The sequence below is a fragment of the Peromyscus californicus genome, unplaced genomic scaffold (assembly GCF_007827085.1).
Source record: "Peromyscus californicus insignis strain IS unplaced genomic scaffold, ASM782708v3 Scaffold_4__1_contigs__length_199733344, whole genome shotgun sequence".
Classification (NCBI taxonomy): Eukaryota; Metazoa; Chordata; class Mammalia; order Rodentia; family Cricetidae; genus Peromyscus; species Peromyscus californicus.
This window is the reverse complement of record NW_026294562.1, coordinates 55,416,638-55,442,061: the sequence shown is the minus strand read 5'-3', so window position 1 is coordinate 55,442,061 and position 25,424 is coordinate 55,416,638. Positions and strand designations below refer to the sequence as shown.

Here is a 25,424-nt window from a genome sequence, read left to right as displayed (position 1 = left end):
AGGGGTCCAGTCTCTGCTCCTGGTTTTCGTTTATGCTGGGGTAACTCAGAAGAGATCCCAGGTAATGTCACATTCATCTATTGGCATGTACTATAGTAAATCTCTGCAACAGATGAGCCAAAGCTGAGGGCAGAGCACCAAGCTGGAAGATGACCTCTGGGCTTAAAGGATGTTTTGGGGACCTCAGCAGATACAGGCATAGCCTGAAGGGACAAGGGCTCCAGAGCAAGAGGCAAAGGCACCACTGGCATTGGACTTCTGTCCTGTGGCCTGGGGTTCCCATCACCATACCCTGAGGGCTAAGATGTACCTATAAAGTTTATCTGGATGGGGAGCACCCCTGCCTTCTCCATGAGATACCATGCTGGGAGAGGCCTAGAGGTAATAAATGATTTCTCAATGAAGCCTGAGCAGGAGTCAGACATCATGCCTTCCCCTTGCAACTCAGAACCCAAGATTCAGTAACTTAAGCTTAGTCACACAGCAGTAAACTATGAAACTCAGAAGCCAAAGCCAGTCCCTTGATGTTAGTGACCACCCCGGTCAGGCCAGGGGCTCATTGGCCCTTAGAACAATGTTCCACGTACCAGTGTAAGTTGCTAGCTTTACCTATCTGCTGCACAGCAAAGCTGGGATGTCTCCAGTATATTTGGTAGCCCCTAGGCCCTTCTATCCCTAAGATGTGACAGCAACAGCAACCTAATTTCCTGAAAATGAAAGTGTAATAAGCTTTGCCCAATGGCCACAGACAGCTAACACTGAAATGCTACGAACACCTCAGACTAAGAGAAATGTTCCAGCTCCCCCCACCCTCCCACCCCCACCCCAGATCCACTGGCACCTTCCTGAGAAAACAGTCAAGAGAACACAGATGAGAACCAGAGGTCCAAGTAGACTGACCTGACCTCTTTCTTGGGAAACTACCGCCCAGTATCATTTATAAGCAACTGGGTTTCTCATCTGTTGCTTACATGTTAAAATTCATTTTTTCTAGTGATTTGTTACATTCCTCAGTGACCCGTGTGGGATGATCTGTAGTATGTGACAACAGGGCACCCATCTTCTGTCTCAAAGTAGCCACTTGTGGCCATCCATAGAAGGCGGAGGGTATCTCACAAGTCTATGGTAGGCTGGGGTTCCTCTACAGCTCCTTCCCAGGAAACCAGTCTTTCCAGGGACAGCTGGAGGCATCTCCCAAGGCACTGGGCTCAGCCCTTGTGCATAAGTACACTCAAGCTAACTCCCAGCCCAGTCCTGAGGTGACTCCCGTGACTCCACAAAGGACATGGTAGCATAGGTGACAGGAGGTGGCGTCTCTACATTGCCAGGAAGGCTAAGCAGTGCTGGGCACTCTGAAAACTATGTGATCAGAGAAGTTACAGGGTAGTGGGTTATCCAGCCCCAGCAACACCCATGTGACCAAGTCTCTACAAACAACCACCTTGTGGATGATGTAGCCAGTGAAGCTAAGGTGGATAGGGACCACACACCATTAGGTGGAGGTGAGGGGCTTCTGTTCCAGCTGAGTCAGCTCCTACAGAGGAATGTCCTTTAAGGGCATAGGCTGGTTTCCCCCTCGTCACCTCTGTTCACCTACCAGATTTCAAATCACACAGGCTCAAGGATCAGCCCCATCTTGCTCCTATATAATCAGTGAATGTGAATGGGTTCACTGAAGCCTCACATATGAAACAGGTATTCTGACTGCTCAAATGGCAATTCTGAGGCTGAAAGAGGTTCACTAACTTGCCAGGTCACGGAACTGACCATGAACTGAGGCCCAGCCTGCCTTGCTTCCTAGGTCTGATCTTAGACTGAGCATGACCAGGAAGGAAAAAATAAGGAGGGGACTTTATTTAACATATCTGGGAGGGCAGGGAGGAAGGCGGCTTCATTTGGTGATGGTGTTCCTGCAGGGAGAAGAGAGCAAAGAGGGGTGTGAGATGGAGGCGGAAGTGGAGTACTCCTCCCCAGCCCCAGCCAGGCCTCCTACTCACGCATTCATGCTCTTGCCGCTGCCACTGAGCACGATGTATGGTGTCTTTTGGGCCTTCTGCTTCTCCTGGAGCAATGCCACAGTGCCCAGGGGTGTATCACTGGAGCTCATCTTCTTCAGGAGCTGTGAGGCCAGGGTAAGTCAGCACAGGGGAGCAGGCCCAGTATATCATCCTACAGCACCCAAAAATACAGACCCCCCCCACCTCCGGAGACCCACCGCCTCCTCATCCAGCTTCTTCATCCGCCGCTCAGTCTTCATCTTGCCTGAACCCTTGCCGTGGAAGCGGTGAGACAGCTGCCGGAAGGCCTGGGGATACAGAACATGAGCATGAGCATCAGAACTGCCAGGCCAGGCCAAACCAGAGCCACATGCATCCACTGGGAGCCTCGCAGCTGTGACTGGCAGTGCTGATTCTCCCAACCCAGGATTAGGCTCCACAGGGACAGAAAGAGAAGAGGGGGCTGGAGAGATGGCTCAGTGGTTAAGAACACTGGTTGTTCTTCCAGAGGTCCTGAGTTCAATTCCCAGCAACCACATGGTGGCTCACAACCATCTGTAATGAGATCTGGTGCCCTTTTCCAGCACACAGGTATACATGCGGAGCACTCATACATAAAATGTAAATAAAATTTAAAAAAAGAAGGGCAGAGGATGGGACATGGACCCAGACTCGGGAACCATATATGGGTTGTGTGCAACCTGAGTGCTAGGAATCCGGGTGAGACCTGCTTCTCGGAGCTGGGGCTGAACCCAGCAAATGTGGAGCTGTACACAGAGAGGGACGAGTCGGGAGCTGGGTACCCTCAGGCTCGGCTTCAGGTATGGCAGGCAGCACGGGTGTCAAGCCTTCCTGACAGCCCGTGGAGACTGCTGTGCTGTGCCCACCACCGTCAGCAACAGAGACAGGGTTCTGTCACCTCACAAGGCCCCACTGGTAGGCAGTCAGACCTGTGCAGTGTTGTTCTGCCTTGCTGGGGGGAGGGGGCCTGGCTGCATCCTGACCTAGTCACCCTTGACCTGGCCCCATCTTCACAGCACGCTGCTCACCTCCTTGGGGGTCAGTTTCCTGCCCGTCTCGTCCACATACTCAATCTTCACATCAGGCTTGTAGCCGTCCTTCTCCTTGAAGTCCTGGGTGAAGCCCCTGTACTCCTCACGCCGGCTGTACTTATCATCGACTGCCCTAGATCAAGGCAGAGGGCTCAATGTGAGCTGCCTGCTGTCTGCTGCTTCGTGTTCACAGGCCTGTTCACACGTGCCCCTGCCTCCTGCCCTCACTGCCAGACTCACATCTTATCCTCGATGCAGTACACAGCTGAGGGAAGAGACTTATTGGGAGCCTTCACCCGGGCCACCTTTTGTACTGTGGTCTCCAGCAGTCCTGAGGACAGAGAAGTTGTGACACCCAGGGGCTATCTGCTATGCCTCAGGCAGACAGCCCCAAGACAGCCCGAGGAGAGTAGGCCCGGGGCCCCAGCTTCATGAGTGCTAAGGGTCCCTCAGAGCCCTGCTCAGGATGTAAACATGCCGTGTCTGGTTTACAGACCAAGAAAAGAGACATGAGAGATGGGCACCTCCCCAAGGAGACAGCACAGCTGGGATCTGGACCCCAGGGTTATTTGTTCAGCTCAGCACACTTCTTCAAGGACTCAGAGCCTTGAAGGCACAGAAGAGGAACAGGTGCTCCTTCTGAGTCTGAGAGGAAGGAAGAGGCAGCGGTGCAGAGCCAAGGACGCCATGCTGTACCCACAGTCACCCGCCCAGCCCTGCCCTGCTACAGCACCCAGACTGCCAAGGCTCCTAGCCTGGGCCCCACCTTTGTTCTGACACAGGAGCAGGGCAGCCGCCAGCCCTCTGTTCACGATGGGCTCCTCATCCAGGATGGTGGTAGAGGAAGCAGAGAACTAGAGTGGGGAAATGTGGGGAGGAGGAAGAAGGAAGCGTGAGCAGGTCACCCCACCTCTTCTACCCAGTGGCCAGCAGGTGCCAGACTAGGAGACCAGTTTAACTGACTCTCCAGCTGGCTCTTGGAGGTTTAGTACCCCTCCTACGTGGGTGGAGGCTCTGGACACTGGACAACTAGCCTGGGTCCCCACACCCACAAACCCCTCAGTGCTCACATCCTGTTGCTGCTTCTCCTCATCCAGGTTGACGGTGCTCCAGCCAAGGTTCTCTTCCCCATCTGATTCGGAGCCGCCATTGGCCGAGCGCTCCTCATCCCTTTCAAAGTCCTGGGACCAGGAGTCAGGGTCAGGATGGGCAGCCCCAGCCCCCCCCTCAGACCTTTGAGCACTGGACCAGAAGGCACCACCCTAAAGATAGCAGGCCAGGGGAACAGCGGGACCCACCATGAGCTCCTCCTGCTCCTCCCGGTTACCAGCCAACCCATAGGTGGGGATCTCCCCCAGCGTGCGGCAGAATTCGGAGGTGGCATTGAACACGATGGCCCCCTTCCGCTCAGGGTCCTCTTCCTCCTCCCAGCCACGCTGGCGAGACTCCAGCTTCTTTACAATCTCCACCACCTAGGGGAGGGAGTGGCTGTGGGCAGACCCCAAGTTTCTGGGGTGATACCACAAAGACTCAAGAACCCACAGGTCCTCCCTGGTGGCAATAAACAAGCTATTCCTACAACCCACAATGGATCGTCCAACTGTGTCCGCTCTAATCTCTGTAGGTGCACTCTGTCCAAACCCACCAATGGCTCCCTACTAGCCATGGAATCAGTACCACACTGGAGTTACCCATGAAATCCAGAAATCTGGTCCTAACCAAATGTAAACACAGGAGACTCCTAAGGGAATGTGAGTGCTGCCTGTAATGACAGGTCCCAAACCACACGTCAACTTCCATGCCCAGCCTCACCTTCTCACCGCTGTCTCGAAGCTGCTGCAGTTGCTGCAGCTGCCGCAGACGGCGCCCCTTCTCCAGTTGCTTCTGCAGCTCCAGCTCTGCTTCATCTTCTTCCAGCACCTCTGGGGACCCTGATGGAAGGGCTCCCCCATCCTCTGGTGGAAACATGGAGGACACCTGCTCACACAACCTCCTTGGCCCACAGACCCACCCCGCTCCCCGCTAGCCAGCCCCGAACCTTCGTCACTGATATCCATGTTCTCTACTCGAGTATCATCTGATGGTGGGGGCTGAGCCACAGGGTCCTTCTCCTCATCCTCCAGGGCCTCCTCCTCCACCTCAGGAACTCGACGCCGACCCCGGCCCCGAAGCCTAGGAGAATGGCATACCTTCAGTGAATGGTGTTCCTTTAGGCTAGCCCAACCCTCATACCCACCAACGTGCTCAAGCACACCTGGATCCAAAGTCCCCATCCTGAGTCTGGTCCCCAAGAGGCAGCAAGTCATCTGCCCGCACGACCACCTCCTTCTCCTTCTTTCGGATTTTCTTCACCCTCCGCTTGGTCTTTTTGAAGGTCACCTTCAGAGAGGAGCACAGAGGAGTGGGATGGAGCATGCAGGCCCCCAAAGTCCCAGACAACAACTACCTCCATGTTCCTATTATTCCTCACAGCAAGCCTCCAAGGTGGCTGCTGGCATCACCATTCCACACGGGTGCCCCAGGCTGTTAAGTGACTCACCCAAGAACAAGCTGGTTTGGGGACAGAACTGAACATAAACACAGGCCCATCTGGTTCAACGGTCCCTGTCCATGAACACTAGCACTTCCTTGGGCTGCCATTTACAGCTCACCCTGGAACAAGGGCGACTATGCCAACACTCAGCTTCCCTCCCAAGCTCACGTTGGCAGCTTGTGACCAGAGGAGGCACAATTGTCCTAGCACAAGGCAAAGAGAGGCTCACCATCTCTTCAGGACTTAGGTACTCAGAGGCAAGTCGGGGCCCTACAGAGCTCAGAGACTGAGCCTGCAGCCGTAGCTTGGCCCGGATCTCTTCTAGCTCGCGCTCCCTCAGTCCATCAGCCATGCCACCTTGCTCCAAACGGAAGGAATGTGGTCGCTCGCCCTCCAGCTCCTCATCATATTTGGCCAGGATAGAGCGGGGTTTTTGCTGCAAGACAAGAGGGTGGCTGGGACCTAGGTCAACCCTTGGGAAGCCATGGAACTGTGGATTTCTTAGCACCACACACCATCTGCCCCGGCAGCTGCCCCACAAGCAAACCTGTGCCAAATCATCAATACTCTCATCTTCCGCATAGGGCAGGTAGTCGGGCTTCTTCTTCCGAAGCTCCACATTCTTGTCTGCCCGCTCCTTGTCCACCATGTTCACATTCACCAGCACGTCCTCCCCCTCCTGTAGTACCCCTGCAACAGAGCAGAGACGGCACAGCTCCCACCTGCCCCAGCTTACCAGTGTCCACACCCCACAGGAGTAACCAGCTCAGCTCACCTTTGTCCTTGAGGGTGAGAACCACAGTCTCCCCTTCTCGAAAGGAATCGATGGCATGTTCCACAGTGAGGCCTTGCAAGTCCCGGGCACTATAGAGGTCCTACAGGCAAAGAATCCACCAAGTCAGAAGCCAGAACGCACCCAACCCTGGGATGCCCACAAGGTCTCTGGATGCTGCAGCTTCACCTGTCGCCTCTGCTCAAACTCCTCCTCCACCAGAGTGCTGACGCCAAACTCTTGGTCCATCTCCTCTAGTAGCTTGGCCTATGGGGAAAGGAAGGGTGACCAGTGACCTTACCCTCGGTGACCAAAAACCACCCACGACTCTACCAAGCAGCTATGCAAAAGGACAGGCTTTGCAGTGGGACGGTGGAGAACCCAAAGGCCCCTGAGCACAGGGCACCGCGGCAGCTGGCCTACACGGCCAGGTGTCCTCACCCGCTTCTCTGCCAGGTCCTTCTCTTTCTGCAGCTGCCGGCTCCTCTCAATCCAGGCTGCCGTGTCATCCAGCCAGGGGTCATCCTCTCCCAAAGTCTTGATTTTCCTGAGGAGGGAGAACACTTAGGAGGAGCCCAGACGTGCTCTCCCGGCCTGACCCAGGGCAAGGAAGCAATGAAGAGCGTCTCCCTGCTTGGCCAGAAAACCCTCACCCCAATTTTTGGTTCAGCAAACGCTTTTCCTTGGCAGCTGCCAGCTTCTCCCGTAGTTCCTCACGCTGTCGCAAGGCCATGGGGTTGATGACATCAGCTGCCACGGGCTCCTCCTTGGTGCCCGCCTCTGGAAGGGGGGCCCAGACGTAAGGCTATGCTTGCCCATGGCTGGTGGGGAGAGGAGGGAGCCACTCACCCTGCCCCTTCCAGCCCAGGGGCCAGAAGGGGCCGGAGAGGGGGAAGAACTTTCATGTCCCTATTCCTACCTCACCCCAACCCTCCACTTTTGTCCCTCCACATAGTATGGCAGGAACCCGCCCCTCTATGCCTTCCAAAGCTTCTCAAGTCATGTGGGTTTTTTTCTGTCAGTTTGTTTTTTGGTGTGCATGGGTTTTTTTGTTTTCTGGGTTTTGGTTTTTGTTTTTTTTGCATGTCTGTTTTAAAAAAGAAAGCAACAGCCTACAGCACTGTGCATATCCCTTAGCCTGGGTGAAGGTGCCAAGGTCACACAGGAAAAGCACATCTCAGATCCCCACTAAGACACAAAGAAAAGTCTTGGTCCTTTGAGAAAACACACATAAGGCTACTAAATGGAGTTGTCTCTGCTAGCTAATCCCCACTTTCTTCCCACTTAGATGCCCCAGCCCAGCCTCACACTCACCTTTCTTGACAGCATTGACCTCCAAGGGTTTCAGCCCCAACTTTGCGCGGAGTTTACTGAAGACAAGAGATAGCAGTATTAGGGTTTACCTAAGAAATGGGGCAACAGGGCATTTATAGATCGGCAGGAGGTGGAGACAAGGTGAGAACGAGTAGTTCTAAGGGCCATACGCACAGGCCCTAATCCCTGCAGCCTAGGGCATGAAGACACGGGCTTCCAGATCAGGGAATGCCTAACAGGAGGAGCCCATCCTTCATCCTGGGTCTCAATTTCCTCCACTGTAGCTCCCTTGGTTGGCTGGCCATTCCAACTCTAATTGGCTCCATTTAGAGGGGAAAAGTTTCTGTGGGTGACAGCCCCAGGTGCAACCAGTCTCAGAGGAAAAATAGGACAACATACGGGCTACTCACTTGGTCTCCTCAATGCTAAGTGATGAGGCATCTCCAGAGCTAGTTTTGGAGCTGGCAGCTAGAACAATAAGAGGCATGGCTTAAGGGACCCATGAACATGGGACCAAGAAGCAACACTGTGGGCTCCAGCTGCAAGGTGGAAGACAAGGGCCCCTCACCAGCACCTGGGCAGATGACACTAGAAAACAGCAGCCTTCTTTCCCCCTCCCTGAGCTCCCCAGCAGCTGCTACCCAGGCCCTTGGCTATCAACACTGCCTCTTCCAAAACCCTTCTTTCTGACCCAAGCGATTCCTCTTCCGCATCCCTCACTGGGCCACTCCAAATCTCACACCCCACCTTCAGCCTCCACTGTCCCTTCTGCTCGTCCTCATACAGTTCTAGTAAAGATCAAACATCATCTCCTCCATGAAGCCCTGGTCAATTACTGACCAGAATTAAAACTAACTGCACAGCACGGTTTGTCATCCCTGGTACTTTCTGCTCACAGCAGTGTATGCAGTCAAGGAATACTTACTAATGTGTGTTCCATGCCAGATGTTGTGAACATAGGTAAGTAAACACTCTGGACCTGCTCTACCCACCCCACAAACAGGAGAGAACTTCAACAAACACCACACAGAGAAAGACACCACCAGGACACCCAAAGTCACCCTGACACACACTACACACAGCGCATCTCCTGTTCTTTAAACCCAACAGGTCCCTTCCTCCTCCACCTAGGCTCTGGACCCCATTTTCTTTCCTTTTTTTTTTTTTTTTTTAAGATTTATTTATTTATTATGTATACAATGTTCTGTCTGCATGTATCCCTGCAGGCCAGAAGAGGGCACCAGATCTCAATACAGGTGGTTGTGAGCCACCATGTGGTTGCTGGGAATTGAACTTGGGTCCTCTGGAAGAGCAGTCAGTGCTCTTAACCGCTGAGCCATCTCTCCAGCCCTGGACCCCATTTTCTAAATAAACTCTGAAGCCCCAAGTCTCCCTTTTTCCAATTAGCAGGTTATTTTCAAAAAGTTTCAATTTGAGGGCTGGAGAGATGTCTCAGTGGATAAGAGCACTTGCTGTTCTTACAGAGGACCCAGGTTTGGTTCCCACAATACTATATGGCAGCTCACAACCATTTAACTCAGTTCCAGAAGACCCAATGGCCTCTTCTGACCTCCACAGGCACCAGGCATGCTCAAGGTGTATATTTACACATGAAGGTAAAACACTCAACTACATAAACTAAAAACAATCCTTTGTTTAAAAGTTCTGGTTTTTGCTTGATGCCCTGTGGTATGTGACACTGTTAATTACTCCATCCTCTCAGCAATTATGTCTTCGCACAGATCCTATGACCCAACTGTGGTTCCCCACACCATTTGGCTACTCTATTTTTTGAGTATGTTCCTCTGCCCACAGTTGAGCTACTGGTATTCCTCAAGCTCTATTTCTGACCCTAGTTCTCACTCCACACATTCTAGGGCACTTCTTTGGTTTCCTGAATACACACTAGCCCCAATCACTCTATTCCACTTAAACTGTAGGTTTTCCCACGCACACCAACCACAAAGCTCTTCCAAACTGTGTGATTCTCCCTTGCCTCCAATGTGCTAATCTTCTAAACGCAATTTCAACAGAGGAACACCATTTCACCAGGCCGATAAGGCCAAAACTCAAGGAGTCATTCCCTATTCCTCAACTCTCCCATCCTCAGCCCAGGCACTAAATTTGTTCATTCCACTTCCTAAACACCCATTCAACCTGTCCATTTCTCTCCACCCCATTGCACGAAGAAATATGCATACTATCAGTCTTCACCTGGTTGGGTTGACCTCTCTCCCAATCTCTGGGTCTCTAGTCCTATTTCTGGCAAGCTCTCAACCCAGTGACCTTCTTAAAATATGAAGTAAATCAACGCACTTCCCTACTCAAACCCTTGGTTCCCTACCATCTTCATTATAAAGCCCAAATTTCTCAACAGGGCTTACAGCACAGGGTCCTTGGTGTTCAGACCCAAGCGTGTGTTACTGCTTCATGACGCTACCATGAGCCCAACACGATTCGCCCAATGTCAGGTTTCTCTCGCCTCTGTCAGTGCATGCTCGTACCTCCCTTCATTCACCCACCCAACGCATTTACTGTGAAGTGTCAGACGGAGAGGGAAACAGTTGACCCCAGACTTCATGAAGCTTAACAAGGGGAGTCCGTCCTTAATCCCCAACAGCCAGAGGAAGTCTTTAGCACAAGCGGCAGAAGGCCCCCAGGTCACTCTGCACCCTCCGTCCCGCGCACCCCCAAGACCCTGGCCCGCCCCGCCCTCACCGGCCTCGTAGCCGTCATCGCGTTTCTCCCTCTTCACGCGCCGCTCCGCGGGCTCCGCTTGACTTCGTTCGCGACCGTGCGCCCCGCCGCGGGCCTCGGCTTCGGCCCCGCGCCTCCCGCTCCCGCGCTCGGCCCCACGCTCGCGGCTCCGCTTCCGTCGTTCGCCGCCGCTGCTCCCGCCGCCGCTGCTCCGGTGCTTGTGTTTCTTGTGCTCTCGATGCCGCGGCGGCTGCTCGGTGGCGCCCCCGGTACCCGCTGCCGCCGTCGTCCCGGCCGCCTCCTTCTCTCCGCGGTGCTTCTTTGACGACCCCATGATTAGTGCGTTCGTCTGGAGCCGGGCCGCCACCCGAGCCCAGACGACGCAAAATGGGAATACTTCCGGGTCGCGCGACCGCCGCTGTCCTGTTGCCGGAAACTAAGAGCGGCTGTTTCCGGGGCCTGCCTGGGACCCTCCAAAGGCTCATGGGAAAGACTGATCGAGACTGCGCGTTCCCGACGGCCGGGTGTGGACTCTGCGCATGTGCACCTGTAGAGGCTACGGAAGCAACCTTATCTCCCTCGGGTCAGACAGTTGTTCTCGGGCTGTAAGAACTTTAGAATCTTACTAAGCCACCATCTCCGGACTAGAGGCTCTTTCCCTGCCTCCTTTCCCTTCCACTCTGATAGCCTCGTGGTGCTCTCAGTCTCTCCGTGGGCGGGCCCCTCTCCAGTGATGTCCTTGTAGGCTCCCTGGGGCCGGGGTACCACCCTGTGTTGGAAGATACCGCAGGTTTTTTTCATGAAGAAACCAGCTCCAGCCGGGCGGTGGTGGCGCACGCCTTTAATCCCAGCACTCGGGAGGCAGAGCCAGGCGGATCTCTGAGTTCGAGAACAGCCTGGTCTCCAAAGCGAATTCCAGGAAAGGCGCAAAGCTACACAGAGAAACCCTGTCTCAAAAAACCAAAAAAAAAAAAAGAAAAAGAAAAGAAAAAAGAAACCAGCTCCAAAGGCCTAGCCTTGCAACCCCAATAAACCAGTATTGCCAGCGAATGCTACCGTCGTCCCACGTTCCCTGGATTGGTGGGTTGGGCCTTTTTAACCTGCGCTCTGGACTGCTAAGGAACGCTTTATGAATTTGTGCCTGTGAACCCCGTGAAATTTGAGTGCTGTTTTTTGTTTGTTTCCAGTTTTCTTTTTCTTTCTTTTTTTTTTTTTTTTTCTTTTTAAGATAGGGTCTATATAACTTTTGTTGGCCTGCTACTTGTTAGGTAGCCCTGGCTGGTCTCAAACCCACCATAGTCCCTCTGTTTCAACCTCCCGTGTGCTGAGAGTCGCTGGGATTTCAGGCGTGCACGTCCACGCCAGGCTTGAGTGCAAATTTGGCATATCCGTTTTTCTTTCTTTTCTTTGTTTTGTTTTGTTTTTCGAGACAGGGTTTCTCTGTGTAGCTTTGCGCCTTTCCTGGAACTCACTCTGTAGCCCAGGCTGGCCTCAAACTCACAGAGATCCACCTGCCTCTGCCTCCCGAGTGCTGGGATTAAAGGCGTGCAATACCACCGCCCGGCATTTTTTTTTTTTTTAAATAAGGCTATGCCGATAATTATGTGGTCCCAGTCTGTGATTACAGGCACAAGCCACCATGTCTTGCTTTCCTAGCCCTTTCTCTAGTTGATTGCTTGTTTGGTTTGGTTGCTTTGTTTTGGTCTTGAGGAGAGGGGATTTTTTTTTTTCTTTTCTTTCTTTTGGTTTTTCGAGACAGGGTTTCTCCGTGTAGTTTTGGTGCCTGTCCTGGATCTCGCTCTATAGACCAGGCTGTCCTCGAATTCACAGAGATCCTCCTGGCTCTGCCTCCTGAGTTCTGGGATTAAAGGCGTGGGCCACCGCTGCTCAGCGAGAGGGGCTTTTAAGTTAAAGGTTCACACACTCACTCCCTTCTGATAGTAGTTGCTCCTCTCCGCTTCCTGTGAAGTACATCTCGGCATGTTTTGGTGTGGTTTGCATGCTCCTTTAAAGCTCCACTCCAAGACTGGGAGTCCTCAGAGGCAGGGTCCTGTTCCCTAGGATTTCTAGGTCCCCAGGTATATGTATGTTAGAGAAAGCACGGAAAAGCCTCAGCTGATTGCTTTCCAGGTGCCTCACTCCTCAGTAGCAGAGACAGCATGTGTTTGCTGAAGAAGGGGTGCAGCCAGGGTTCCCAGCCTAAGTGGGAAACAGCTAAGGCTAGGCCACCCACATGCCACTACCTCTCCCCTATCACATAGCCAACTCCACTCAGAAATCTCACACTGAACTTGCCATAAAGTCTTTAATTTTTATCTCAGGGACTGTGTGCTGGTTCCAGGGTGGGAGAGGGGAGTCTTCCAGGCTGGTCGCTGGTGTGTTCTATCTTTGGGGAGCTCTGAGAAGAGGGCTCCATATCTACTCCAAATGACCGGTGGCTCCTTAAAGACACAGATGGAGGCCAATGGGCTCCATAGCACCCCACCCCATACCCAAATGCAGCCTTTTACCCTGTGGGTCCAAATCTAACTTACACTGGGCTGCTGTGAGTCCCTGGGAAGGGACACCCCTCCTGCAGTGTCAAGGTGTTTTGTGTTTTACTGTGAAGTGAATCTTACAATCCCCGCTCTGTACCAGATCACTTATTCTAAGGTGTCAGGGACAGTGTGCATAGGGTCACAGTGTGGCACCTGCTGCTTGGCCTGCTCAGAGCCCCAGACTAGCTTTGCTGCTTATTTGTCCCTGTGTCCTGAGTAAGGTCCTACTCCTCTGGTCATACTGGAGGTGGGAACAGTAACTGGCCCACCTTCCTGGGTGACATGGAGAACACTGGAAGGACCAGACGCTGGTGTGGATACCTTGTCCTACCTCACCTGTGTTTCTGGGCGATTCCCTCTGCATTGCCTGCCTCAGCCAGCAGCTGTTCCTCATCTACTCCCAATGCTGACAGCACCTGGGAGAAGCGCCGATTTACTGTGAGCCTGGCGTTGGTCTGATGAGAGAAAAAGAAAGGTTCCTATTCTTCACCAAGGCTGCTGGGGGCACTGTGGGGCTCTGATTATTAAGAAAGGGGTCTCCCTCACCTGCATGGCCTGCTGGAACAGGAAGGGCCGGGCTTGCACCCTGTGCTGGATACCCTGCAGCTCTGCCTGGTACTCAGCAAAACGCTGTCGCTCTTTGCGCCTGTGAAAAAGACGGGCCTCTGGGCAGCTGAACATGGACACTCCCCAGGCCAGAGGCTCCCGGTCTTCATTGAAGCTTATTAATATAAAGGTTTCCCCTGACTTACAAAACCATTTCATTCCCATTCTGGCCCTGTATTTCTTCCCCCCGCCCCCTGTATTTCTTGTGTGAGATTATTAGGGTGGGACTTATTTGTCCCATTTTACTGATGGCTCAGGAAGGTCACAGGGACTCGTCCAAAATTGTAGGATCGAGCACCTGTCCCAAGTTTAGGCTGTTTATCCAGGGCTTACCCTACCTTCTGGCCAAAGGAGGGACCAGCCCTGGCTCCTGAGCTCCTGCTTGCACAGCCTCCCCCTTCCTAAATCATCTCCCTATTCTCCCCCTCTTGCAGCTTATTGCAAATAAAAGAACATCTCCCAAAGCTGGACCTGGTGGCTAACATTTGGGAAGCTGAGGCAGAGGAGAACTGCCTGAATTCAAAGCCAGTCTGGGCTACGGAGTAAGTTCCAGGCCAGTGTGGATTGCAGAGTGAGACTCTATCAAAAACAAAAGAAAGATCTGGGCTGCACTGGAGAAAAACTCTTTACAAAAATCAGTTTGAGGATGTTTGGATGGCTCAGCAGGCCAGTGTGCTTGCCACAGTGGCGGCTGGCAGCTTTGGTCGACGCTCCAGAGCCCACGGACCTGTCCTGTAGCTTCCATGTCTGCACTTTGACGTGCCTGTAATCCCAGCATCCATCGGGCAGAAGTGTTGGGATAATCTTTTTGTACACTGTGTGAAAATGTGTCTCTAGCGTCACCTGCCTAAGGCACCTTCTGATTGGTTTAATAAAGAACTGAACAGCCAATAGCTAGGCAGGAGAGGATAGGTGGGACTTCCAGGCAGAGATAGGAACTCTGGGAAAGAATCTGAGGTGGGAGATTCACCATCCAGACACAGAGATAAGTTGGACATACAGTACTGAGGAGAGGTAACGAGCCACGAGGCAGAACGTAGATTAATATAAATGGGTTAATTTAGGTTATAAAAGCTAGGTGGAAACAAGCCTAAAAGCTAAGGCCAAACTTTCATAATTAATAAAAAGTCTCTGTGTCGAGGCAGGTGAATCTCTGTGAGTTCGAGGCCAGCCTGGGCTACAGAGTGAGTTCCAGGAAAGGCGAAAAGCTACACATCGAAACCCTGTCTCGAAAAAAAGAAAAAAAGAAAAAAGAAAAAAAAAGTCTCTGTGTCATTGTTCAGGAGCTGGCAGTCCAAAGAAAGACCCATTATGCAAAAGTAAGATCAGAAGTTATCCTTTGCTACACAGTTCTAGACCAACTTGGCTTACCTGAGACTGCAAGTCTGCTCACCCAGCCCAGTGTTACACTGCCTTTTAACCTCACTCCTCACAGGACTAGGTATCTGTCAGTTAATGCACATAAGACATGCTCAGCATGAGGTGGCAGAACCCACAGAAGGAATGAAAGGGATGAGCAGACAAGATCTGAAACTTGTTCTAGGCTCTCAGGCATGTACATTGGACACCTGTGGGAAAGCCCTCCCATATTAGGACAGGTGCCAGGGAAGGAAGCTTCCTTCCTGGAGGAAATTCAAAATTCAAAACATCCACTGGGAAAACCATGCCAGGACCACAGCACCGTTAAGAAATCTTCACCAATCAAGAGAGACTTCCAGTGGTCCCAGGTGTGGAGGCAGTCTTGAGCGGCGTCAGGGCTACTGCCTTTTGCATGATGTCCTGAGGTTTTCTTGCTGTATAGTTTTTGTTTTGTTTTTTTGAGACAGGGTCCCACTATGTAAACCAGACTAGCCTGGAACTCCCTCCAAAGAGCTGCGACTGAAGGAATGTGCCACTGTGCAAAACCATCTTATATTTTTTAGACAGGGTCTCTCACTGAACCTGGAGGTCACCAATTTGGCTAGACTAGGTGGTCAGCAAGCCTCCCAAGCACTGGGATTGTGGGTGCACACAGCTGCACATGGGTTCACTTTGTTGATTTTTATTTAAAAAAAAAAATGAAGCTGGGCGGTGGTGGTGCATGCCTTTAATCCCAGCACTTGGGAGGCAGAGCCAGGCGGATCTCTGTGAGTTCGAGGCCAGCCTGGGCTACCAAGTGAGTTTCAGGAAAGGCGCAAAGCTACACAGGGAAACCCTGTCTCGAAAAAAAAAAAAAAAATGAATGCTAAGGACTCAGCCCAGGTCCTCATGCAGCAAGTACTCCACTGGCTAAACTGTCTCCCAAGCATCTATTTGTTTAGGTCTTAGAGACTGAATTGTGCTTTGTAGTCTAGGCTGGACCGAAATGCACAATCCTATTGTCTCAGCCTCCTAAATGCTAGGATTACAGGCGTATACCATCATGCCAAGCTTGTTTTGTTTTTGAGACAGTCTGGCTGTATTGCCCAGGCTGGACTCAAAATTCCAGATCTCAAGCTATCCCCCTGCTTCAGCTTTCTAAGTAGCTGGGATGATATGTGTGCACCATTATGCCCAACTTCTTGCTGGATATCTACTGTCATTTCTGTCAGAAAGGAAGTCCACACCAAAAAAGAAAAAAGAGAGAACTGGTGCCAGTAGATAACACCTCTGTCATTCCAAAGTACAGGATGACAGACCTCCTGCCACAGTGTCCCTCTACTTGGCCTCTCCTCCTGGGAAGCACGGTTGTAAAACTGGACCATCTCATGGGGAAGGAGTTCCTTTGTGGCACCTGCCCCAGGCAGGCCGGAAGACCGCCAGGGAAGGTCTACCTATGCCTTCACCCTGCAGGAAGACCGCCAGGGAAGGTCTACCTATGCCTTCACCCTGCAGGAAGACCGCCAGGGAAGGTCTACCTATGCCTTCACCCTGCAGGAAGACCGCCAGGGAAGGTCTACCTATGCCTTCACCCTGCAGGAAGACCGCCAGGGAAGGTCTACCTATGCCTTCACCCTGCAGGAAGACCGCCAGGGAAGGTCTACCTATGCCTTTACCCTGCAGGAAGACCGCCAGGGAAGGTCTACCTATGCCTTCACCCTGCAGGAAGACCGCCAGGGAAGGTCTACCTATGCCTTCACCCTGCAGGAAGACCGCCAGGGAAGGTCTACCTATGCCTTCACCCTGCAGGAAGACCGCCAGGGAAGGTCTACCTACGCCTTCACCCTGCAGGAAGCAGCAAGACTCTAGCACCCTTCTCATGTGCCTGTTGGCTGGAGAATAGGCCTTACTCTTACCACTTCCTGAAGAGCTAGAGCTAGCAGGGCATGCTGGCAGGTGTTGGTAATCTCAGCGCTCAGGAGACTAAGGCAGGCAGATTGCCACAAATTTGAGAGCAGTCTGAGCTATAGAAAGCCCTATCTCAAAAGAAGCACAGATGTGTGGGGGAGGTGCAAGATGGCTCAGTGAGTAAAGGTGTTGGCTGCCCTGCCTGAGGTCCTGAGTTCAATCTCCAGGACCCACTTGGTGAAAGGAGAGAGCTGACTTCTGCAAATTGTCATCTGAAGTGCTTTAAAAAGAAGTTACCAGGCAGTGGTGATGCACACCTTTAATCCTGGCACTTGGGAAGCAGAGGCAGGCAGATAGATCTCTGTGAGTTCAAAAAAGTTCCTTACAAGGAGAAACGAGGAGGCAACACATGTCCCTAAAAGACACTCTGTTCTGTAAAGTTATCTATGAAGTTGAGCTAGCCAGGTGTGGTGACACATGCCTTTAATCCCAGTACTAGGAAGGCAGAGATAGGAGGATCTCTATGAGTTTGAGGTCAGCCTGCTCTACATAGTGAGTTCCAAGACAGCTAGGACTACATAGAAAGATCCTGTCTTAAAATAGAAATAATAATACTAATAATTTAAAAATGAAGTAGGCATAACAAGACTGACTCAGCATAGGTGATCTGAGCCCTGCCAAGTCCTTGGTGCCTCTTCCTACATCTCCTGAGCCAAAGAAAACAAGCATGGAGAGGACCCCATAGGTGTTCCCGTCAGCGGCTTAAATGACTGTACTTCGTCACACTATCTATGTCATGAGGTTGAGCCAAAAAAAGAAGATTTGAAATCATGACTCTATGCAGAATGCTTTGAACTTGAGGATAATATCTGAAGGGGTTCCTATTAATAACTCAATGATCTTGACCCTGCCCTTCTCCAGGGGCCTCAGCATCTTCATTTGTAAAATGCAGCTAAGGGGTCTGGCCTGCTTTCTGTGGGGTCCTGCATCCTGACACCCAGCACACCCTCCCTGCCATGCCGCAGCCAGGCCCTTCAAAGCCTGGCCTCCTACCTCAGCTCCTCCAGTTTGCGCTGAGCAGCCAAGGCCCCTCTGTTCCCTCTGGGTGTGTAGGCTGCCAGACAGCGAGCTACCTGCTGCTGCACCTGATGCTCCCGAACCCTACGCATCTCGGCCTGCTGCCGCTCCTCCAGTTGCTGCTGTTCCCAGGCCTGCAGCAGGTTTCTGGGAAGGAAAGGGAGATGTCTATGGTGGATCAGGAGATTCAAGGAAGGTCAGAGAAGCATAGAGGAACATGTAAGCCTTAGGGGAGGGGCTGTGGGAGGAAGTATGTGTCTCAGAGAGCCAAGGGCCTGGGAAACAAATGGCATTTGTCATGGAATCCATGATTCCTGGAGCCTGCATATGGTGGCTTACAACCAGCTTAAGGCCTTAAGGCCTTACCCTATTCTTCAGCAGTGAGATCCAGTTCTTTGTTTGTTTGTTTTGGGTTTTTGTTTTTTGTTTTTGTTTTGTTTTTTTGGTTTTTCGAGACAGGGTTTCTCTGTGTAGCGCCTTTCCTGGGGCTCACTTGGTAGCCCAGGCTGGCCTCGAACTCACAGAGATCCACCTGGCTCTGCCTCCCAGTGCTGGGATTAAAGGCGTGTGCCACCATCGCCCAGCTGGTTTTGTTGTTTTTTGTTTTTTGGGTTTTTTGAGACAGGGTTTCTCTCTGTAGCTATGACTGTCCTAGAAGTCGCTCTGTAGACCAGGCTGACAGGCTGGACTCAAACTCAGAGATTCGACTGCCTCTGCTCCTGAGTGCTGGGATTAACGATATGTGCCACTACCGCCCGGCTTGAGATCCAGTTCTTAACACTTGGCTCAGGCCTTCCTCCTGAACACTGTAGAGCTCAGCTGAGGCCTCCTGAGCCCCGAGGAGGCCAGCACACAGCCTGGCACCTCCTGAGCCCCGAGGAGACAGACCAGCACACAGCCTGGCACCTCCTGAGCCCCGAGGAGACAGACCAGCACACAGCCTGGCACCTCCTTTTTCTGCATTGCTCACATGCCTTCCCAGTGTCTGTCTTTGAGAAAGGGCCAGATGTCTAACCACTTTACTTGACAGCAGCTAGGTTAATGCCTAACAGCTTGAGACATGGATGGATGGACAGTCAGATGCATAAATACGTGGGAAAGAATAAAAATGTCGAAAGAACATGTGGGCAAAAAGTGTGGATAGCTGAATAGCAGCTAGACAAACCTGGAACATTCTTCCCTGGATATCATGGCCAATGTCCTCTCATCAATCAAGTCTTTCCCTTGGCTACTCTATTTCCTTTCTAGGAATCTCTGTCTCTAGCTACATATTTTGTTCATTTCATTTCTTATATTCCCCTGGCTGGCCCAGAACTCTTTCTGTAACTGAGAGTGACTTTAAACTTCTGAACTTCATGCCTCCACCTCCACAGTACTGGGATTACAGGCTGCACCACCACATTGGGCTTTAAAGCTATCTTAACAGAAAAAAGACCTGGAAATATCATATGCTGATGTCATAAGAAACCATTAAACTGTCAGGCAGTGCTGGCGCACACCTTTAATCCCAGCACTCAGGAGGCAGAGACAGGCAGAACTCTGAGTTCGAGGCCAGCCTGGTCTACAAAGTGAGTTCCAGGACAGTCAGGGCTACACAAAGAAACCTTGTCTCGGAAAACCAAAGAGAGAGAGAGAGAGAGAGAGAGAGAGAGAGAGAGAGAGAGAGAGAGAGAGAGAGAGAGAGAAGAGAGGGACCTTGCCTCAAAGTGGTAGGAGAGAACCAGAGAACCAACCCCTGGACTATACATACACACCCACACTCACACAAAATAAACTTTAAAAAAGAAAATGATCAAAAGGTCAGGCATGGTGATGTACACCTGTAATCCTAGAACACGGAAGACTGAGGCAGGAGGATTACAGCAAGTTCAGTGCCAACTGGGGGGCATAGCTAGTACCAGACATAGTATTTGTGGCTAAATAGCAAGACTTGTCCCAAACAAAACAATTGAGAAATGCGAGCCATCGTCCACATGGGTGACAGGTGGAGAAATGGGAGCCCTTGTACACAGTAGATGGGAATATAAAAACAGTATAGAGGGGATGGAGAGATGGCTCGGACCCAGGCCCAATTCTCAGCACCCACCTGGGGTCTCACAGCCATCTACAACTCCAGTTCAAAGGAACAGATACCCTCTCCTGGGCCTCCAAGGGCACCAGACATGTATGTGGACATGCATGCAGACAAAACACTCATTCACATGAAATAAAGTAAATAAATCTTAGGGCTGGGGAGATTGCTCAGTAGTTAAGAGCACTGAGTGCTCTTCCAAAACACTTAGGTTCAATTCCTAGCACCTAAAAGCTAGCTAATTAATAACCAACTCCAGTCCCAGGAGATCCAATGCCCTCTTCAGGCCTTCCTGTGCATGAAGCACATGCACCAGCCATGCATGTGGTGCACAGACATACATGCAGTCAAAACACCCACACACACAAAGTAAAAATAAATTAACTTAAAAAATAATTTTTAAAAAAGTATAAAAAACAAACCAGCTAGGCATGATGACACATGCCTTTAATCTCAGCACTTGGAAGGCAGAGGCAGGCAGATCTCTGAGTTTGAGGCCAGCCTGGTCTACAGAGTGAGTTCCAGGACAGCCAGGACTACACAGAGAAACAAATCTATCCTACAATATGGTGACTATTATTTTTCACAACACATTTACTGTGTATTTGAAAATCACTAAGAGATTAAATTTTAGGTGTTCATAAAAAAAGTATGTGTGATAATATACATTTTAATTAGTTTGATGTAGCCATATATACACATAATTTTAAACTAATGAGGAGTAAATCTGTAAGAAAGGGTTATAGAGGGTACTCTGAGAATCTGGTGACCAAGGGTGGTGGTGCAGGTCTGTAATCTCAGCACCCAGACAGAGGCAGAAGGATCCAGAAGGATCAGGAATTCAAGGTAGCTCCAGCTACATGGTAAGTTCAAGGCCAACCTGAGATACATGAGACCAAGCTTCAGTCACCTCCCCTCATCAGAAAAAAATAATAACAATGCTGAGTGATTTGAATTTACCCCTCCCTCACATTCCACTTCTAATCAGTCCCCAAGGCTCATTAAGTCAGACTCTAAAAATCTCAGGGCTGCGGGCTGAAGAGATGGCTCAGAGGTTAAGAGTACTGAATGCTCTTCCAAAGGACCTGGGTTCAATTCTCAACACCCACATGGCAGCTCACAACTGTCTGTAACTCCAGTTCCATGGCAAAACACCAAATGCATATTAAAAAAATTTTTTTTAAAAATCTCAGGGCTGGGACAGCAAGATGGCTCAGCAGATAAAGGAGCTTGATAGCAGGCCTGACAGTGTAAATTCAATCCCAGAACCAGGTGGTAGGAGGAGAGAACTAACTCCTTCAAGTTGTCTTCTGACCTTCGCACCTATGCTGTGGTACTCATATGCTTGCACACGTAGACAGTAAGTAAATAAATATGATAAATTTTTTTAGATAGCATGGTTGAGGATATAGCTTAATATTAGAGCCTAGCATTCTCAAGTCCCTGGGTTTGATCTCCAGTTACACACACACACACACACACACACACACTCAAGTCCCTAAAGAACTCTGGAGTGAGCCCCCTTCTCTCTGTCCACACTGGCACCTGGTTCAGGCCCTCATCATCCCTTGGCCAACAGCTGCCTCCTCGCCTCCAGGCTTCTCTGAGCCCGCGGTCTCTTCTTCTAGCCCAAGTGTAGCAGCTGGAACTAAACATCCCTAAGCCACCCATCTCCTTTTGTAGACCTTGAACTTCTTGGGACTGACCCAAGTCTTGCTCCCTCCTATCCTGAGGACCCCCAGGAAGACACTCAATATATGTTACATTAATCGGCTGAAGGATGACTAGAAGAAAAGAAAGGACTGAGAAGTGTCATGTGTTCATACAGTAGGACAAACAGACAATGGACGTTATCAAGAGCAGGATGGATGGATAATCAGAAAGCCTGGTGAATGGGTCAAAGAATAAATGAACTCGAAAGAGAGTGTCATTTGTAAACTGGCCCCTTATCTACCCTCACCCTCAGCTCTGGCTCTCCTTCCTCTTCTTCCTCACCTAGTGGCCTGCTGTCGTTTATGGAAGGTGCGATTAGGGAAGTTGGCAGACAAGAAACTTTCATCATCCCCCAAAGTAGGGGTCTTCCTATTCCTGGTAGAGGCCTGGACAGCTGCCCGCAAAGCCTTCCAGGTCTGCTTTTCGGGACCTGTCCACAGGAAAATCAAGTCAGGGTCACACTCTCTCCTGGGTCACTGGGCAGTCCCAACCAGCACCCAGACAATCCCTAGCCCACCCCAGCCTCTACTAAATATCCCCACCACCGCCACCCCACCCCTCCATCTGAGTGCAGGTCTCCCACAGCTTCCAGGGACCTCAGGCTCCCCAGATGCACTCACCGCAATCCAATTCCTCCTGTAACTGCCTGTGTAACCGCTCCAGGTCCCAGGGCCCCTTCAGATCCTTGGCCATGGACTTGCCCCTCTGCGACTTTCGGAGGCTGTGGGAACTGGAGCTGCTTCCCTGGCTGGGACCCTGCAGCTCCCTTTCTTCAGATGCCTTCTCTCCAGAATTCCTCCCCTTATGTTGAGAGCTGCCCTTCCTCCTGTGGGGGGCGCTGTGTTCCTCCTCTGTCACCTCTGAGATCCATTCCTCCTCCAAGGTCAAGCCTTGCCCTGAGAGCTGGGGCAGTTCCCCAGGGCTCAGAACCCTCTCTGTCCCCTCAGCATCCTGGCCTTCCACCTCTGAGACATCCTCAGACTCTGACCCTGACCCTTTTCCTAGTGGCCAGAAGCCACCCTGGCTGCATGGCTCCAGCCCTTGGCTCTCTGAGTTGCCCGGAGGGAGGGCAATGCTGCCCCCGGCCCCCCAGCTGATATCTTCTCTCCTGGTTTTGCACTTCTGTCTTCTGGCAGAAGCCGAGGTCTTCTGAGAGGCTGGCTACTGACTTGCGCCTGGACTTGAGCTGGGGGGCTGCTGGGGGCAAAAGCAGGGATCGTTGGCCCAGGACCACAGAGGAACTTTGCTGAAGCAGAGCCTGGCCATCTATGATGAAGCTCTCCCAGGCCCACTGGAAAGGGAAGGAAGGCTTCCGAGAGGCTGAACTGAAGAGACTGAAGGAGAGGACAGAAGTCAGAGTGAGGGTCCTCCTGGTCCCCAGTGCACCCCCAGGCCACCCCCAGCCGCTTACTCCTCTGCCTCAGCTGAACCTCGTCCTTTCTTGTTCCGTCTTTGGGGCTTGCGTTTTTTCCTTGTCGTCTGCCCTGCGCTCTGAGACCTCTGCAGCTGGAGGCTCTGACTCTGGAGGCTGTCACGACTCCCAAGGCTCCCCTGGGCAGGACAGGGGAAGAGGGCAGCTCCTGTACCACTCTACATCTCTCCAGGGGCTTCCTCTCTTGGCATTCTGTCCCAGCTGTGGCTGTCTCTAAAACTCCCTGATCACTCACTACCTCTTCTGTTCAAATAGCAAGAGCTGCAGACCCAGTTTGGGGAGGTGACTCACTTGGTGAAGGCAATGTCACTACGCCTGACAACCTGAGTTTGATCCCTGGGACCCACATGACAGAGGAGAGAACCAACTCCCACCTCTTGTTCTATGACCTCGACTTGCACACACACACACACACACACACACACACACACACACACAATCAAAAGCTGCAGACACATAGGCACCAGAACTTTAGGCAGTTACATATTTGACCTTCCCAAAGAAACACCCAGGGAAGTGGAGGCTTGCTATTACCCGTTTTCAGGCAAAGAGTTAGGTAGGCTCTTGCACTTCCAAGAGCAGAGGCCACATGGCTGGTGAGTAGTGGGGCTGGGACCCACACATGTTGTCACTGTTTTCAAATCCCAAATGTGTCACCATTGAACTCTGCTGTGAGAGAAGTGTCCAAATGTTCCCAACACAGAGATGAGAATTGCCCTGATTTGTTTATTGTGTACATACGATTATCATACTGTTCCCCATTAATTTATATTATATTTATTATATTATATTATATTATATTATATTATATTATATTATATTATATTATATTATATTATATTATATTATATTTATTATATTATATTATATTATATTATATTATATTATATTATATTATATTATATTGTTTTTGTTGTTGTTGTCATTTGTTTTGTTTTGGTTTTGGTTTTTCGAGACAGGATTTCTCCGTATAGTTTTGGTGCCTGTCCTGGATCTCGCGCTGTAGCCCAGGCTGGCCTCGAACTCACAGAGATCCGCCTGCCTCTGCCTCCCGAGTGTGTGTGCCCCCACCTGGTGGCTGAGGATAGCTCTGAACTACGGATCCTCCTGCCTCCACTGCCCAAGCGTTGGAACGACAGGCTGCACCAGCATGCCTGGTTTGGACTTCTTTAAAATTAGGAAAACGTCTGGGTATGAAGGCACATACCTGTAGCCCCAGATATTCAGGAAACTGAGATAGGAGCATTGGGAGTTCTAGGACAGCCCAGATAATTTGGTAGGAGCCCTCAAACAAACCAACCCTCCACCACCACCACCTCCCAAAACAAAACCACCACAAAAGCTCACATTCTTTTGGAAGTCGCACAGGGATCTAGACCTAGTGCAGCACAGGGATCTAGACCTAGTGCAACAGACGTGAAGGAGTGACTGTTTTCTAAAAGCTCTTTCCTCCCTGCAGTGTTCCCAGACTGTTCCATCTGTCCTCTTCGGTGCCTGTTCCAGGCCTTCCTAACTGTTACCGGGACCTGAGCTCTAGGCTTCTGGTTCCTCAAGAGCCTCAGCCAGCCCTAGCTTCTCTTGGCCGAAGATGCCGCTGGGCAGTTGGAAGTTCCCCGGCAGTGCCCACCTCTCTCACTTGTTCTTCTGGAGAGATGCTTGATAGAAGTTTGAACAGCCTTGTGGCTGTCCCTGGAACCAAGGGCTCTGTGCTCTGCCTTGGTCTCTCCGTTGTGGCCCTGGCCAACAGTTGGTCAGTGTTTAGCATATTGGTACCCTGCCCTTTCCCACCCCCACCTGCCAGCTCTGGAACTGCCCCCTCTGCCGTCTCCATGACAACCAGGCTGTGACCAGTCTGACTGACTCTAGCAAGAAGTACTAGGGGTCAGCCAGGTGTATGATGCTGACTTCCTCTCAGAGATCGTGTTCAACAGGACCCAGGACTGCACCCTGCCTCTGCCCCTGCTACCTGGCCTGGTGTAAGCTCCTACCTCTTTAGGCCTATGTTTGCCCATCTGTTGTGAAAGGGACATCAGAACTTGCCATCTCAAAGGGTCCTCAGCTCCTGTGAAGATGCCCACTCAGTTGATGCCTGAGGCAGGCCATGTCCCTCAGCCTGCCTTCAGCCTGATTGAGCCTCGTGAGATCTTATACAATTACTCTGCTCTCCAGGCCCATGACAGGGCCAGACCACCGGATATCATGCTCCTCAAAGAGGCAGCAAATGGGTCAGAGCTGAGAATAGCTGTGCTTCAATCTTACATTTTCTGTGCACGCCTATGTGTATGTGTACTTGGGTTTTGTTTTGATTTTTTATGGATTTTGTTTATTTTAGACAGTATCTCACATGTAGCCCTAGCTGGTCTAAAAGTCACTATGT

General features: G+C 51.3%; 2 protein-coding genes across 3 annotated transcripts; both read right to left on the bottom strand.

The window, feature by feature from the left end:
- Positions 1-1,832: 1,832 nt before the first annotated feature.
- Sart1 (spliceosome associated factor 1, recruiter of U4/U6.U5 tri-snRNP) lies at positions 1,833-10,761 on the bottom strand. 2 transcript variants are annotated; one of them, XM_052712648.1, is made up of 20 exons: positions 10,387-10,761; positions 8,079-8,136; positions 7,669-7,724; positions 7,008-7,134; positions 6,796-6,901; positions 6,544-6,621; positions 6,358-6,457; positions 6,130-6,272; positions 5,812-6,018; positions 5,304-5,428; positions 5,088-5,221; positions 4,862-5,004; positions 4,348-4,521; positions 4,120-4,230; positions 3,816-3,903; positions 3,290-3,380; positions 3,047-3,182; positions 2,216-2,305; positions 1,998-2,119; positions 1,833-1,910 (listed from the first exon to the last, which is right to left on the bottom strand). In XM_052712648.1, exons 1-20 carry the CDS (start codon positions 10,697-10,699, stop codon positions 1,892-1,894), a joined length of 2,421 nt encoding a protein of 806 aa, XP_052568608.1. In that variant the 5' UTR covers positions 10,700-10,761; the 3' UTR covers positions 1,833-1,891. The 2 variants fall into 2 exon arrangements, with proteins under 2 accessions (XP_052568608.1, XP_052568609.1); XM_052712649.1 differs by lacking the exons at positions 8,079-8,136; positions 10,387-10,761 and having other exon boundaries at positions 7,008-7,175; positions 7,669-7,698.
- A 1,397-nt stretch (positions 10,762-12,158) lies between these two features.
- Positions 12,159-24,812, bottom strand: Tsga10ip (testis specific 10 interacting protein). Its single transcript, XM_052712316.1, is given in 9 exon segments — positions 12,159-12,806; positions 13,239-13,357; positions 13,449-13,548; positions 17,808-17,978; positions 21,898-22,045; positions 22,236-22,704; positions 22,706-22,949; positions 23,027-23,166; positions 24,684-24,812. Coding segments are annotated over 9 exon segments (1,644 nt in total). The 3' UTR covers positions 12,159-12,682.
- Positions 24,813-25,424: the final 612 nt, after the last annotated feature.

What these genes read in the sequence shown, in the direction of transcription:
- Sart1 (XM_052712648.1), bottom strand. Translation starts at nt 10,699, where the DNA reads ATGGGGTCGTCAAAGAAGCACCGCGGAGAGAAGGAGGCGGCCGGGACG. An exon ending in ACCTAAGTCCTGAAGAGATG is followed by an intron (nt 5,429 to 5,811) that starts GTGAGCCTCTCT and finishes TCCTCTCTGAAG; the next exon opens with GTGACCTTCAAAAAGACCAA. An exon ending in AGAAGCTGGATGAGGAGGCG is followed by an intron (nt 2,120 to 2,215) that starts GTGGGTCTCCGG and finishes CTGGCCTCACAG; the next exon opens with CTCCTGAAGAAGATGAGCTC.